The sequence below is a fragment of the Corvus cornix genome, chromosome 4A (genome assembly GCF_000738735.6).
Source record: "Corvus cornix cornix isolate S_Up_H32 chromosome 4A, ASM73873v5, whole genome shotgun sequence".
NCBI classification, from domain to species: Eukaryota; Metazoa; Chordata; class Aves; order Passeriformes; family Corvidae; genus Corvus; species Corvus cornix.
Genome location: NC_047058.1, coordinates 19,135,773 through 19,149,908, shown reverse-complemented (window position 1 = coordinate 19,149,908; position 14,136 = coordinate 19,135,773). Strand labels below are relative to the sequence as shown.

Here is a 14,136-nt window from a genome sequence, read left to right as displayed (position 1 = left end):
TCTCAGCTGCTCCTTGCCCCTCCTGTTTCTCTTCCCCAGATGTGCCCTGGCTGACACAGCTGATGGCAGGCAGGGGAAAGCAGGGAGGGAAATGTGCAGGAGGACACCAGAAACCCTGAGATTGACCTGACCCAGGCATGCTGGAAAAATGGGCATGTAGGGACTAAATGGCATCAATCCTGGTCAAAACACTCCTGGTGTCCATCACTGGACACCCCACACTCGTAGGGCTGAGGTTGGGCTGCTCCTGGAGCTGTCCCTGCTTTGCTTTGTGCTCCTCCCTGCACCCCTGGGTCTCCCAACACGTCCTGGTAACTCCGACTGACTGAGGCCATGGAAACAGGGCTGGGAGCTGAGCAGCTTCAGCTCAGCATCCAGGGCCAGGGGTCACAGCTTGAATTAAGTAACAGAGCGAGAGGAGCGCTGAGGGAACGCGAAAGGCTCCTCCATGGCTCCGTGCATTCCGATGAACTGTGGCCATAAACACGACCTGCTTGTTAAGCCCTCACCTGTTTGATGGAGATGAAGGTCCTGGGGGACCACCCTCCTTGCCTTGTGCTTTGCTTGTGGAGAGCCAAGCTGTGAAGTTGTTCCTGAGGCAGGGATCCTGTGGCCGTGGGTGGGAGCTGTGGATCAGACCGTGCCATCTCACTGCTGTGCTTCCCATGGCAGGAAAACCAGTTCTGTTCGGGGCTTTGGCTGTGTTTGTGGGTGTAGGACCAGGCTGGGCTGCCCCTGCAAAGGCACCAGCTCCAGTGAGATCCCCACGGGGTTTGGGGTGGGGAAGAAGGAGCTTGGGTGTGAGCTTGGCTGTTGGTTTTGGGCCATGAGACAGGGCTGTGCTGAGGGCCCCGGGGGCTCCATCCCGGCCTCCTGCCTGGAATGTCCCTCCAGGCACCAGGGAGGAGCACAGCCTCCGGGTGCATGGATTTGCCAGTCCCTTGTGACCTCCAAATGCACGACCCAGGGCAGCATTTATTGTTTCCCTGTCAATCTTCTCGGGAACAGCAATGCTAAGCTCTGGTTTTCTTTAAAAAAGAAAAAACCTCTTTTGGCTGCAGATCTCTTAGTACACAAATGAAATGAATTTTTATATGAGCATTGTGCTGCTTGTAAAGCCCTTTCAGCTTCAAATTTAGTTTTATTCCTTTTTTTAATCTCCATAGGATTTTCCCCAAATAAGCAGAACTAGGCCAGTGCTGGTGACAGATGGACATAAAGAAGACTTGGATGCTGGAGAGACTTTACTGGGCTTGGGGTTCTGAACTGGGGTGCTTTCCTTCTCACCCAAAGAGTTTAATTTGGCTGCAGGTTATTAATTTTCACCTCTAAAGCAGAGGGCATGGCAACAGAGAGCGTTCCTTGGCAACAGACTCCTTGGGTTCATTAAAGCAGAGGTGGGAGGTTTGCAAATGGAGAAACTTGAGAGATATTAGCAAATCAAATGGGCTGAGGCATGAGGAGTCTTGTCAGTCAGGCGGGGGTGACAGGAGAAGGAATAGTAAACAACATGCAGACCATGGGGGTGTCTTGAAGGAGACGTTCTGGAAGGAGGCAGATCCAGGACTTGCCTGTTTCCCTGCCTTCCCAAGGGCAGGATGGCCTGCAGAGGGCTGGGAGGAACCTCTGTGTGTCTGGCAGACTGTGGGCAGTGAACTGAAGAGGTTACTTAATAAAAAAATTGCTTTTTACAAACAGGTTTTCAAACTGTGGCTTCCCACTAGGGCTTTCATAAAAGCTCCGGTTTGTTTTGGTCCTCTCCAGAACTGAAGCTGGCATTTTGTTGGTGAAATCCCACAAAAAGCCCTTTGAGGGGAGTCTGTGGGAGAGTGGCCATGCCCAATCCATGCCTTCCCTCCTTTCCCAGGGAGCAGGCTGTGTGTGCCACACACCTCTGCCTGGAGCCAGATGGGGGCTGTTTGCACTGTGGCTGCTAAATATAAATACCGCAATTAATTAATAATGCCCAGTGCACATAATTAAATTAGGAATAACTCGAGTTTGTACCAGCATAGAGAGTGTGCATACAACTGATCCAGAGTGGAGAAGGGGTTTGGAGCAGGGGGAGACAGGTTTGGGCTGCCCTGGCCATCCCTGCCAGTGGCCCCTGTGTCACCTTGGGAGGTCAGGGGAAGCCCCTGGTTTGCAGGTAATGATCTCGCTGTGGTAAACAGCCAGATCCCAACCACATCCATCAGAGCGAGGCATTTCAGGCACTCGTTCCAGTCCTGTGGCTCTATGATTCTATAATTTATGACTGAAACTATCTTTGTGTCAGAGTTAGTTCAGGAGGACACTCATATCTGGGTTTCTGAATATGTCATCTCCTATTAAAGAACAAACAAACTCCCTCGTAATGTACCATAAATAATAATAATACTTTGCAAGAGCCCGAAGCGCTGTGTTATTGCCGTGCTAATCAGAGAGGCACTGGGCCATTATGAAAGTATTCCATGGGGTTGGGGCTTTTTTTCCTGCAGGAAGGTACGTGTTTCATAGCTGGGTAGCGTGGCTGATTGGTTTATAAAGCCAGGCTGGATAATTCCTAGTAGAGGTTAGACAAATTCCCCTCCTTTCTTATTAATTAACCTGTAGGATTTGGTGCCTGTTCTTTGCAGTTCAATAGAGACAATGGCTGCAGGAACGTATTTGTGCTCTCTGATACGGAATGAAGAACATCTGCCTTCTGCAGCAGTGAAATACCAGCGTGTGGCAGGGCTCTCCAAAGGGCACTGCCAGGCTCTCCTGCCTCAGTGAGGAAATTCCGGGCTGGAATTGCAATGGGGAGGTGCTGGCTGGGGGATGTTGTCCAATGCAGCATTGTAGCTGGGGAGGGAAGGGAGTGGGTGAAAAGCAAAAGAAGGGAAATCCCCTCATGAAAGCAGCAGCAGGGTGGGGGAAAAAGCATCTTGGGAAAAGTTCCCACATCCAGAGAGTAGTTTAGAGCAAAAATCTTCCAGTGGGATTAAGGAAGGGTGGCCTTGAAGATCTAAAGGAGATTTCAGTGGTGATGTGATAACATAATAGCAGGAGGAAAAGACAGGAGAGGCAGGTGAAATCCTGCAGTGCTGCTCTCACAGGCTGCAAGAAAATGAACCTTCATGTTTTCATGGGATCCCAGGGTTGTGTTCCAGGTGTCTCAAACGAGGGATCTGCTCCCAAAAGCGGCCCTGCAATACCATCAATAATGGTGGGAGAGCAGGGTGGGTTCCGGGAGGATTGGATTGGGGATTGGATTGCAGTGGGAATGTTGGTAAAGTCTCCTGTGTGTTATTTACGTGACTCCAGATGTGCTGGATGAGGCACAAGGATTGGGGTTATTTTTGCTGTTTCACTGGGATGTGATACTTAGTGTCCTCCTGCTCATCCCCTGTTGTTTGGCTTTTGAGTCACTCTCCAGCTGCAGGGAATTAGGAGAAAATAAGTTGCACATGGAAAAGTGGCATTTATCTGATAATTTAGTCAGTCACTGCTGCTGCAGAGCAGTGTCCAGGTAAATACTGTCCCTTCCTTCCCTGCCTTCACTTCTCTGCTCATGTTTATTGCCCATTATTGATATCCCTGGCAGTCACAAGGAGACTCCAGACTGGACTGGGCTGTTGAAGGGAAGCAGCTGTCTGAGGGTGAAGCACATCAGCTGATTTTGGTCCTCATTCTGTAGAGAGAGAAATATTTGGAGACCATGACAGGTCAAATGTGACCAAACCACAGCTGTGCTGAGACTGACTGGGATGTTGTGTTATTGATGAGCAATCCACGAGTTCTTCCTGGGGATTTCCTCTGGAGTGATCCCCCAGACAAACCACCTGAGCAAAGCCTCGTCCGTTCCTCTCCAGTGGGACGTGCTCAAGTGGCAGAAATCCCATTTTTTGCCAGCTAAATCCCAGGGCAGGAGCCTGCAGTGCAAACTCTGTGCCCAACCACCACCCACTGAAAGCTGCCTCTGTTTCCCTGTGGGCAATGTGGGTTTTCCTACCAGTGCAGTGCCCCTGGCACAACTGCACGGTGTCTGTGCCTCACACACAGCTCAGGGTGTGCTTGGGAATATTCCATGTCTGGGATGTGCTCGCTGGACAGCCCACTGTGCCCTCAGGTGTGCTGGGCTGCAGCATCCCCTGGCACTCCTGACACAGGAGCCAGGACGTGGTGCCCTTTCCTGGAAGGTGCTTTCCTCCAGGGAAGTGGAGAATCAGAGAATCACTGAATATCCTGGGCTGGAAGGGGCCCACAAGGATCATCACGGTCCAGCTCCTGGCCCTGCACAGGGCCCAGAAGAAGCTCACAGGTGGCTTTTCCCTGCTCCCCCTGCTCTGGCAGGGACTCTGGGCTTGGTCCCCTGCCCGGTGGCTGCCTGCAGAGCGCTTTGCATTGACAATGAGGCAGCAGAGGTGCATTTTCTTGGCAGAGAAATGCAGCTGGGTTCTCTCCGAGGTTCCCCGTGCCAGAGAGAACGGCTGCCCCACTGCTCTGGGCAGGATGGGATTTGTGTGCAGCCTGCTGCCCATTCAGGGATTTGGCTGATCCTGGGCTTTCTTGCCTTTCAGCACCTTCGCAGGGAGCAAGAATTAACCTGGCAGCTCTTGGTTTGCTTCTCAAATCAGCTTAGTGGAAACAAGGCATAGGAAGTGAGACAGTGGAATATGAGCCTTATTGACAGGCCTGATCCACAGCTGGCAGGAGGAGAGAAGCTGGGGTAATTTCTGCTCGTGTGTAACAGTCCTCCACAAAAATTGTCCTCCTCTTCCTCCAGATCCACATTCCCAATTAGAGCAGCAGGGTGGGATGTGCCAGACAAATCCCCCTCCATTTGCACTGCCAGGGTGTACCCTTGACCAAAGTGAGTGGAGTCACTGGGATGGTGCAGTGCGTGGTTTAAAGCTGATCTTGTGCCTGAGAGGGTCATTCTTGTATTTCCTGTGTGTGTGCTGACAACAGTGCAGATCTCATGTAGTATTTCCTGGTAGAAAAAATATTTACCCTTCAGTTAGAGATAACCTGATCCTTGCTCTGGTTTTAGTCCAAGTCTCTGAAGGAAGCAATGTCCATTCAGGATGTCTGTCTGTCAGTCTGTCTGTCAGTTCTGCTGTCCCAGCTCTCCCAGCCCCTGCAGCTTTTGAATCAGTTGGCGAGGTGGTGCTGGCTCTGCCTGACACCCAAACAGGTGAAGTACCCGTGAGCTCTGTGAGTTCCAGGGCTGCACAAAGTCGTGGCCATCACCTGCTGTGGGAGATGGGGCTCTCCCTGGAGAGGACCCTGACTGACAACACATGTCAGAGGTGGGATTTTCCAACTCGAGTCCTCCTGTGGGTGTAAATAACTTACCTGGTGTTTCTGCCACTCGAAATAGGCAGAATTCCAGAGTTTGGACAGCTATAAGCATTTGCCTCCTGACTCTTTCTTTTGTCAGCCATCTCTGGGAATAATGATGGCTGTCAGTGCCTGTAGAAAAGGTGATGGAATATGGCTTGATGTAACTGGAGCAGGCTGTGTGGGGCCCCAGCAGTGCAGAGATGCTGGGCAGCATCCCTTCAGTCCTGCCTGCACTTCTGGTCTGGCCCATTTCAATAAATAAGTGAAGGCACCTAAGCTCTGATCCTGCTGAGTGGCACAGGACCAGCAGAAAGTGGCAGTCACGAGGAGCTGCGTGTTGTTCCCTGACTCAAAATCTCCAGCTGCAGGAAAAATGTTGACTCCTCGAGAGGCCAGGAGCGGGAGATCCAAATGCCCTTCTGCCCTTGAGGTGTGGAGAGAAAACCCATGCAAACACAACCCTAAATCCTCTGCAGCTGTAACTGAGGAGATTGTAGCATCTCCACAGATTTTACAGCATATCCTGTGCATGGATCCAGCATGTCCAGTGTCCCCAGTGTCCTGCCTGTGCCCAGAGCACGTTGCCAGCCGCTTCCCACGTTGTCTCCACAATTCGTACCTGCCCTCTCCTGTCCCTGAAGCCAGCTGCAGGCTCAGCTGCCAAAGAGGGGATTTTGGGAATATTGGTGGGGCATTTTCCTGTACTCAGGGGTGTGTCAGTCCTGCTCCGGGCTGCCCCTTCCTGTGGGCACCGAGCCCTGGGATGGCGGCAGGGGCTGCGGCGGCATCACCGGCGCCGTGAGCGGCCTTGGCCAACTCCTGCCAGCCCCATGCCCTGTCCCTACGATGGGGAGAACCATGTCGACGTGCGTGTCCCAGCTGGAGGATCCGGGAGGATTCAGCCCTGTTTCCAGTTGGCTCTACGCATCCCATATGCTGCCGCCGCCTCTTCTCACCAGCGCCAGACACCGCGATCTCCTCTCCCTCGACGTGGTGGGTGGCCGGATCGATGAGGAACGCTTAATGAGTGTATTTGCTTTCTTAACTATGCAGCGAGGCTCTCGTTTCCTTGCTGTGGCCAGAAAGTGGGGAAAAGCGAGGGGAGCGAGCAGGGGATGAACACCCGGAGTGGGGAGCAGGGTGCAGGGGGAGGATCACCCCGGGCAGGTGCAGCGCTTGGCTGGGCTGGGAGCTTTGCTTTCAGTGGGAAGGGGACTCATCCTTCATGTGGAGAGCAGAATGAGAACCTGCTGCCCTCTGAACGTCAGCAAAATCCCCAGCCCCTTGCTGAGCGTGGAGCATGTGCTGGCTCTGCAGATCTGGCGTCCTGCAGCGCTGGGGGCGAGGGTGACCGGCCACCGGCAGGAGGGCACAGGGTGCCCGGGGTGCTGAGCGCCTGCGAGGACCCTCCCCAAGTTCGCATCGGTCTCCCCTCCTTCCCCTCCCTTCCACTCCCCTCCCCTTCTGCAGAGTTTCAAAGCACGGCAGGGAAAAAAAAAAAAGGACATCCCCCTCCCCTCAAATCCCTCGGTCCGTGACTGAAATAAATAAGCACAATCCCAGGTAGTGAGGAGGCTGCTAATAACGTGCTCCTGACAGGCACGGGATTGCCGGGCTGAGGGATGGCTGACTGAAAGCTCCAGGCTAGGGTGGGGGTGGGGGGGCTTCTTTTTTTTCCTGCCAGCTCTCGCCAGGCAGTAGGGATTTTTTTTTTCTTCCCCTCCCTGATAATAAGGACATCATCAGAAGCAAGATGCAGTGGCTAAGGGATGGAACAGGAATGGTGAGTTCAGGTAGCTATGTCTTTCTCTTTTCCTCTTATTGCAGTACTTTGACAGGGAAATGAACCTCCGTCCTATCTCCTGACTCCTCCTTTACTCCCTGTCCTTGAAACCATTGATCACTCTGTAGCCATTTTATAGACTCCGCATTCCCAAACTGCTGAGCAAAAGAAGAAATTAAAAGAAAGGAAGGAGGGTGGGCATGCCTCGGGGCGTGGGAGGGAGCGGCGCTCGGCTGGGCTGGGGAGGGGGTTTCCGTAGGGCGAGCCGGTGGGTTCGGGGTGGGGGGAAGCAGAGGGTTCTCCCGGTTCCCGCATGTGTGGGGTGTGCGGTGCGAGAGCACTGGCGGAGAGGAGTGCCGGCACAGGGCTGGGTGCTGGCCGGGGCAGCCGGGACCTGTCAGATCTGCCCCTCTGCCGGATGATGAGTTGCGGTGCGGGGGGAGCCCAGTGCGCTGCCGAGCCCGAGCGTCCCTGCCCGCGCCTGCAGCAGCCTGGCAGACACTCCTCCGGCGTGGGGAGGCTTCGGCAGAGCCGGCTCGACACTGACAGCTCCCCCAAACCACATCCTGCCGCCGTGCAGCTGCCTGGCCGAGCCGGCTCGGAGGGCTGCGTGTGCCGGGGGAAGCGGGGAAGTTCCCCCCGCTCAGCAGGGCCCCTCCGTCTCATTCAGAAACTTCCCCGGGAAGCGCTGCGGTTGTTCCTGAGATCCTCCTCCTCATCTTCCCCAGCTCGCCCCCCTGGCACAGCTCGCCTTTGCAATGGCATTTCTCCCCCCCCCGGCTCCGTGCGGGGCTGGGCTTTGCAGGTGTTTTTGGATTTGCCCTTCCCTGGGCGTTCTCCGTCCTGCGGGAGGCTCGGGCATCCCTGCGGGCTGGTCCCGGGCCCGGAGCCGCTCGGGCCGAGCTGGCGTCACCCGGCTCAGCCCCCGCGTTCCGGCTCCGGGGGCACCGGCAGATGCTGCTGCCAGCGGGGAGGCTTTGGGAGGGATCGCTGCCCGTTCTCCCCGTGCAGCCCCTCTGCCCTCCATCCCTCTCAGATCCTCACACAAACGGGGGCTGGGGGGGGGGGTTTGTGCTCCCGAAAGGCTCGGGCGATGCTGCGATGTGGGATGTAGGCAGCAGCCTGCAGCACCCAGCACGTTTGTTTAGGGTCCTGTTTAAGGCTTGTCTGCCACCCAGCAGCACTTCGGGGGCTTTGCTGCCGCCTCCCACCCTCGGAGCATCCGGAGGGATGGGATTTCTTCCTCTGTTCCCCTTGTCCCGCACTTTGCCCCTCTCCGCCCGTGTCTAAGCAACGCCGATTCCCGGTGGTGCTGGGAAGCCGGAGGTGGCTCCTGCCTCCTTTCCCCTCTTCTCCCAGGTGACTGCTGAGCTCCGGTGGGGAGGGGCTGGGGATGGTGCAGGACAAAGTGCTTTTCTAATTGACACAGCACAAGACTGACACTTTCTTGCCCTCTCCTCTTCCCAGATTCCTTCCTTGCTGCCGGCAGTAAGGGAGACTGTGTTACTCTGTTCTCCTTAGTGTAATCTTCGCTTTCTCTTCGAGAGAAATCATAGTGCTTGCTGTAGTAGTGAATAGCCTGTAATATAATTTTTGGGGGAAAGTAAAGCTCCAGTGGTTGATTTTAAAGCAGGTTCTACCCAGGAATTTCCAAATGTTGCTCCTCCTAACAAGGGAAAAATAAAAGAGCTGCGGTTTCTGTATTTTATACAGCAGCTCAACAGCCTCAGCAGTGTTTGGATACTCCACGTATCTCCGGATAGCTGAAAATAAAAAATGATTTCACACCAGCAAAGTAAAACTGAACCAAGTATGATAAAACCAGCAGAGATGTTTGCAGTCCCTGGTGGGTGAGGAGCCTGGTTCCCTGGGGATGGGTGGCTGTTGCCTGAGGATTCAGGGGCTCCTGCCCTTGGAGCACAGGGATACTGGGAGTGCCTAAAGCCGATGCTTGGTCCCTACAAATTCTGCTCCTTTAGCAAGACAAGATGTGTTGGTCCAGATGTCCTGGCCAAGTGCCAGCGTGGATAGCAATGTTGCCTCCAATGCAGATTTTCCTTGCTGTCCCCACTGGTAAGTTATTTGAAATTTTAGTACTTCAGATGTTGATCATTTGGTGGGCTGTGCTAAACAAGTGAGTTATTCCACACCAGGAGTAGCTGCATTTCAGCAGCTCGGTGGGAATATTATTATCTCAGTTTGCTGGCTAAAATATACTATGGAACTACCAAACAGCTCTGTTTGCTCCTGAGTGAAGGTTGGCTGCTCTGTTCACACAGCCTCCCGTGCCATGCAGAACCTCAGTCTTTCACCCAGAGCATCACTGGACCCATTTCCATGGGCACTGAGTCTCTATTATGGTTTTTCAGCTGTATTTTTTACTCCAGCATTATTTTCTGTGTGTCTGCTAAAGACCAGCAATACACATTTATTCTGGCAGCATCCCTGGACTTCGTTCAGCTCAGGCACATTGGTCAAAACCTGGATTTTAGCCTGATTTTTCCCAAGTTCTGCACAACACTGATTTATTCAAAATGCTGCTTTCTGTTGTTCTCAGCTTGGGTTCGAGACTCAGATCTGCTCCTTTTCAGAGTTACTCATCTTTAAGAAGCATGTCACTAATACTTTACAAGTGATAGTACCTTTTGTTCTTGTGGCAGGTGGCTCTTTATTTCCAAATCAGCCCCTAAACCCAAGCTATTATTCCATAGTGTTAAGCTGTCGGAGCTTCTTTTCTCCCTCCTTTGCATGTGCTGCTTCCCATTTTTTTAAACAATTAATCTTTTGCCAATTATGCTGGCAACCCACGGGGGTGTTTTCCATGCTTCATTGGTACCACGTTGCTAAACTCTCTAGTATCTGTTCCTAACCTAGAGAAATCCAAGGGATTGTCATTGGTAGTGATGAGAATCAGTCTGCACATCCGAGCAGTGTGTGAGTACAATGATTATTTGGTTTGGCATTCTTCAGAGGGTATTGATCCAGCATGGTAATCAGATGAGTTGGATTAATTCAGGACAAAACACAGCCTCTTCTGGAATAGTTTTTTATCTGACAAGGGCGGAGTTTTTTCCCAAATCTTTGTATTACCAGTAACACAAGTGTGAGTCTTCCACAGTATTTCCTCCCATGGGGTCTCCTTTTGGGTTTAATGTTGTGCCTGTGGCAGTCCAGGTGAGTGCAGCCATCACCTTCAATGACACAGTCCCAGTCTTTTTGCTTTTACAGTCTTCTTTCTTTTACAGCTGTAAATAGTCATATTTTTACACTGCCTGTTGTTCTAGTATTTAAAATCAAGCTGCTGTTGATATTTTCCATTTCTCTCCCAGACAAAAAGTAAGCTCTTGTAAATCATCACAACTTAAAATATGGTGAAAAGGAAATTCAGTGAGTCAAAGGGCCAAATGCTGCAAGTGGTGGAGATGTCCCTAGTGGGGCAGGTCAGCAGCCAGGGACTTGCTTACATTTTTCCTCACTGATTCTTCCCCACTTGTCAGTCTGCAAATCACAGGATATTGGAAATACAAAGTACTCTTTGCACTCCGTAATCCAAAAAATCTCAACACGAAGTCTGGAAAAGAGAAGTGGAAAGAAGCAGTTTGGGTTTGACTTTCATTTTTGAAAGCTGGGATATGCAAATGCAGCTGGTGGAGAGAAGCCAGGGCAGGATGGAAAGAGGAGCTTGTGGTATCCAGGCATTAGGGAAAAATGGGACTGAAGAGCCCCAGAGCAGTTTTCCTGCTCTGATCAAAGGGAGCAGGGAGCGCTGGCTGCTGCTGGAGCTCCTCCCAGGGAAGCTCCCGGGAAGCTGTGGGTGTCCTGCAGAGGATGCTGCCCAGTCTCCATGCCCTGTGGCTTCAGCAGGGAGGGCTTTTCCACAGGAGAGTGCAAAGTTTGGAAGTTTTTTCCTGTTCATCCCGGGGTCTCTTGTCACTGGAGGTTGATGCTTGGCTTGCCTGAGCTCTGCATGCCCCGGAGAATTCGGGGTGTGCTGCGGTGCCAGGGAGCCCCCAGAGCCCGAAGTCCCTCCCACCAAATCCATTTCCTTGTGGGGTTTTTTCTTACATAGCTGCTGTTCAGTTTTCCATTTCTCTCCCACTTTGGGACTGCTTTAATCTTTCAGTTACAGCCTCCTACGAGTGCTGCTATGCCAAATGTCCGGGTTAAGGAAGAGTTGGTGTTGTGGTAAATAAAAACGTTGGGATAAATCCCTGCTCCTTGTGTCAGTCCCAGGAGGGGCTGGGAGGAGGCCTGGCTCCATTTCCATGGCTCTGGCCCCAGTTCCCACCTGCTGGGTAAGGGACACGTTGATAACTCCTGTGTCTCCTGAGATATATCAGGGATGTCTGGAGAACCCTGGGAGAGCAGTGCTGGGAGGGTGCCATAGGCATGGGAAGCAGGATTTCGTGGAGCTCTGAGCAGGCTGTTCTTGCTGGGAAACCACACACCCCATGTGGTCACCACGTCCATCTGTCCCTCCTGCCCAGGGTTTCAGTGTTTGAGCACCACAGGCTTTGCAAACCACAACGTTTTTTTAACTGCCAAGAACCTGATTTCCTTGTAACTCATCAAAGGGTTTTTCTTTTTTTAAACACTTCTTGAAAAATCTCTGAAATGCTTCAAGCTGACATCTTAATGTATTTATGACATTAGCTGCTTCTGCTCTGGAATGGTTGCTCTGAATCTCTTTGAGCCTGGCTGTTATTTTGAACATGACTAATTCCCTGAGTGACTAAGCTCTTAGATAATAGGAAAAATTCATCAAGTTATCTCGGTCTCCAATAGTTTCTATTGTTATGAAAAGACGACTTAGGGAAAAAAAAAAAATAAATAAAGATGCTTATTATGTAATGTGGGCAGGGAGAGGAAAGACGAGCCTTGGTAGGGACTGGCCAGAGTGCCATATGTGGGAAAGGCAGGAGTGCCTTATCCAGGAGCCAGGTTCAGCCTGTGAAATCTCCAGCTTAGGCTGGATGAGAAATAAGGAGTTCCTTGTCCGGAGCTCTGGTGGCTCCTGCTGAAGCCAAGGAGTTGTGCTCTTGTACAGAAGCGTGTTCAGAGGGGATCCCAACACCTTCCTCCCCATTCTGCCACACTGCAGAGTTCCTTGGATGTGACCCAGGATAATGCTGGGCATGCACCACACCTTCTGTGCGTGGCTGTTTCAGGTAGCACCTGTAGCACTCACAGCTCCTGCAGTGCCGTGTTCTGGGAAGCACAGCAAACCTCAGCTCCATCCCATTGCATTTTCACATTGGTGCTGCTGATCAGCAACGCTGAACTGCCAACTGTGCTGCTTGGAGCAGCCAGCACAGCACCAGGTGCCTTCCTGCGCCCCTGTGTGCAGCCGTGTCCCACGGCAGGTGGGATTGTCCCTGTGATCCCACACAGCCAGAGTCCCCCTTGGTACAGCCAGAGTCCCCTTGGTACAGCCAGGGTCCCCTTGGTACAGCCAGAGTCCCCCTTGGTACAGCCAGAGTCCCCTTGGTACAGCCGGGGTCCCCTTGGTACAGCCGGGGTCCCCTTGGCTGTCACACATTGTCATGAGCTGCAGGAGGGCACTGCAAGGAATCCCACTGAGCTGGGAGAGGGAACGGAGCCTACTGGCATTCACCTGCCTCACTTGGAGAAAGAGGAAAAAAAAAGTAGAAAAAGGCTATAAACTTCTTTTTTCATGCTGATACTGCTGATAAAAATGAGTGCTCTATGTTCTGTTCATCCACCTACTGCTATCCATCTGGAATTCCTACTTCACTAGGTTGGCTTGCACTGTTTTCTTCATTAGAAGAGTGTCAGATTCAGTTGGCTGTTCCCTCTCCTTTTTTTGGGAGGCAGGAAGAGGGGGAGAAAATTATTTATATGAAACACATCCAATTCTCCGGGTTAATTTGTGTGAAGAACACGAGACCCACGGGTCAGCTTCTTAATGAGATGGTTTTTCCTTTTCTCAGTGTCTTGACAAGGAGAAGCCCAGGGAAGCCGGAGCCAAGTGTCGCAGGAGGGGGGTGAGGAGGCTGCAGGGAGCTCTGGGCGATTGTTTTCCGTCCTCATTCCCTTGCAGGAAGCAGGGCTGGGGCTCCTGCTCCCCTCTGCCACAGCTGTGCCACCAAGGCAGGGGACCGCGCCTGGCTCAGCCTGCCTGGTGTGGGTAATTCCAGACTGCCCTCAGAGTAAGCTCAGGCTGGCAGAGCAGCAGGAAAGAATCGGATAACAAGTCCCAAGGACTGCACAGCATCAGGATTTCAAATCCACGAGCCTTTGTGTTTCCCTGGAGTGCTGGGACAGGGCCTGGCTCTGCCTTGCCCATCTGGCGATAACATTTTCAGGGAATCATCCTCGTGCTCCTGAAGCCGCCCCTTGTGCAGGGCCAGGCACTAAAGGCACAAAGCCGAGCCCAAACTTCCCCTCTGCTTTTCCCTGTGCGGTTTCTGACGTTGCTGGTTGGTGGGTGCATCGTGGATCGTGCTGTTCCCATTCTTCCCAGCACCTTGTGCTGCTCATTGCTGGACCTCCGTGGGCTCGGGCAGAGGGAAAGACTCTGTTAGGTTTGCTTTTTTACTGCGTAGGAATTGTCAGGTGTTGGATTTCAGAGGACCCTCCTTGTTGTGGCAGAGCTGAAATGCACGCTTTGATTTTCATGCCGAAGAGTTTCCCCGTGCCCGGGCAGCTGAATTTCTCAGGGACTCCACTGGGGACACTGACCCTGGATTCAGAAGGGTCTTGTTTTACTTTCTAGCAGGTGATAATTTTTTTCCACTCACCACTTTGTCCAGACCTGTGCTGATGTGAAGATTCTGCAGTTTAATGTCAGAGTGCCTGCAGGGAGCACTTGTCTTCCCCCAGGGAAGGGACTTGGCTTGGATTTTTCTGCAGTTTGGGCTTTGCTTTCTTTACTTTTTTCCAGGCTCAACAGTGAGCCCAGAAGCTGAGAAATAAAATTAAGGAGTAAAGGTTCTCTGTGTTCCTTCTGGCCAGGGGTTGGGGTTTTTTTTCAGACGGGAGGAGCTTACGTAAGGTCGAAATGAGCATCTGAATTGGATGGG

General features: G+C 52.3%; 1 protein-coding gene across 7 annotated transcripts in view; it reads left to right on the top strand.

Annotated features, from left to right (window-relative positions):
* The window catches only part of ARHGEF9 (Cdc42 guanine nucleotide exchange factor 9), a 197,605-nt gene that overhangs the window by 68,729 nt on the left and 114,740 nt on the right, over window positions 1-14,136 (top strand). The window contains exon 1 of one of the 7 annotated variants that reach the window (XM_039572104.1): window positions 6,999-7,093. The exons of 5 other annotated variants lie outside the window; for them this stretch is intronic. In XM_039572104.1, the coding sequence (XP_039428038.1) occupies window positions 7,064-7,093 (30 nt within the window). In that variant the 5' untranslated portion in view covers window positions 6,999-7,063. Of the gene's footprint in view, window positions 1-6,998; window positions 7,104-14,136 lie in introns of those variants that run through there. One more of the 7 variants, XM_039572108.1, reaches the window with a different exon arrangement.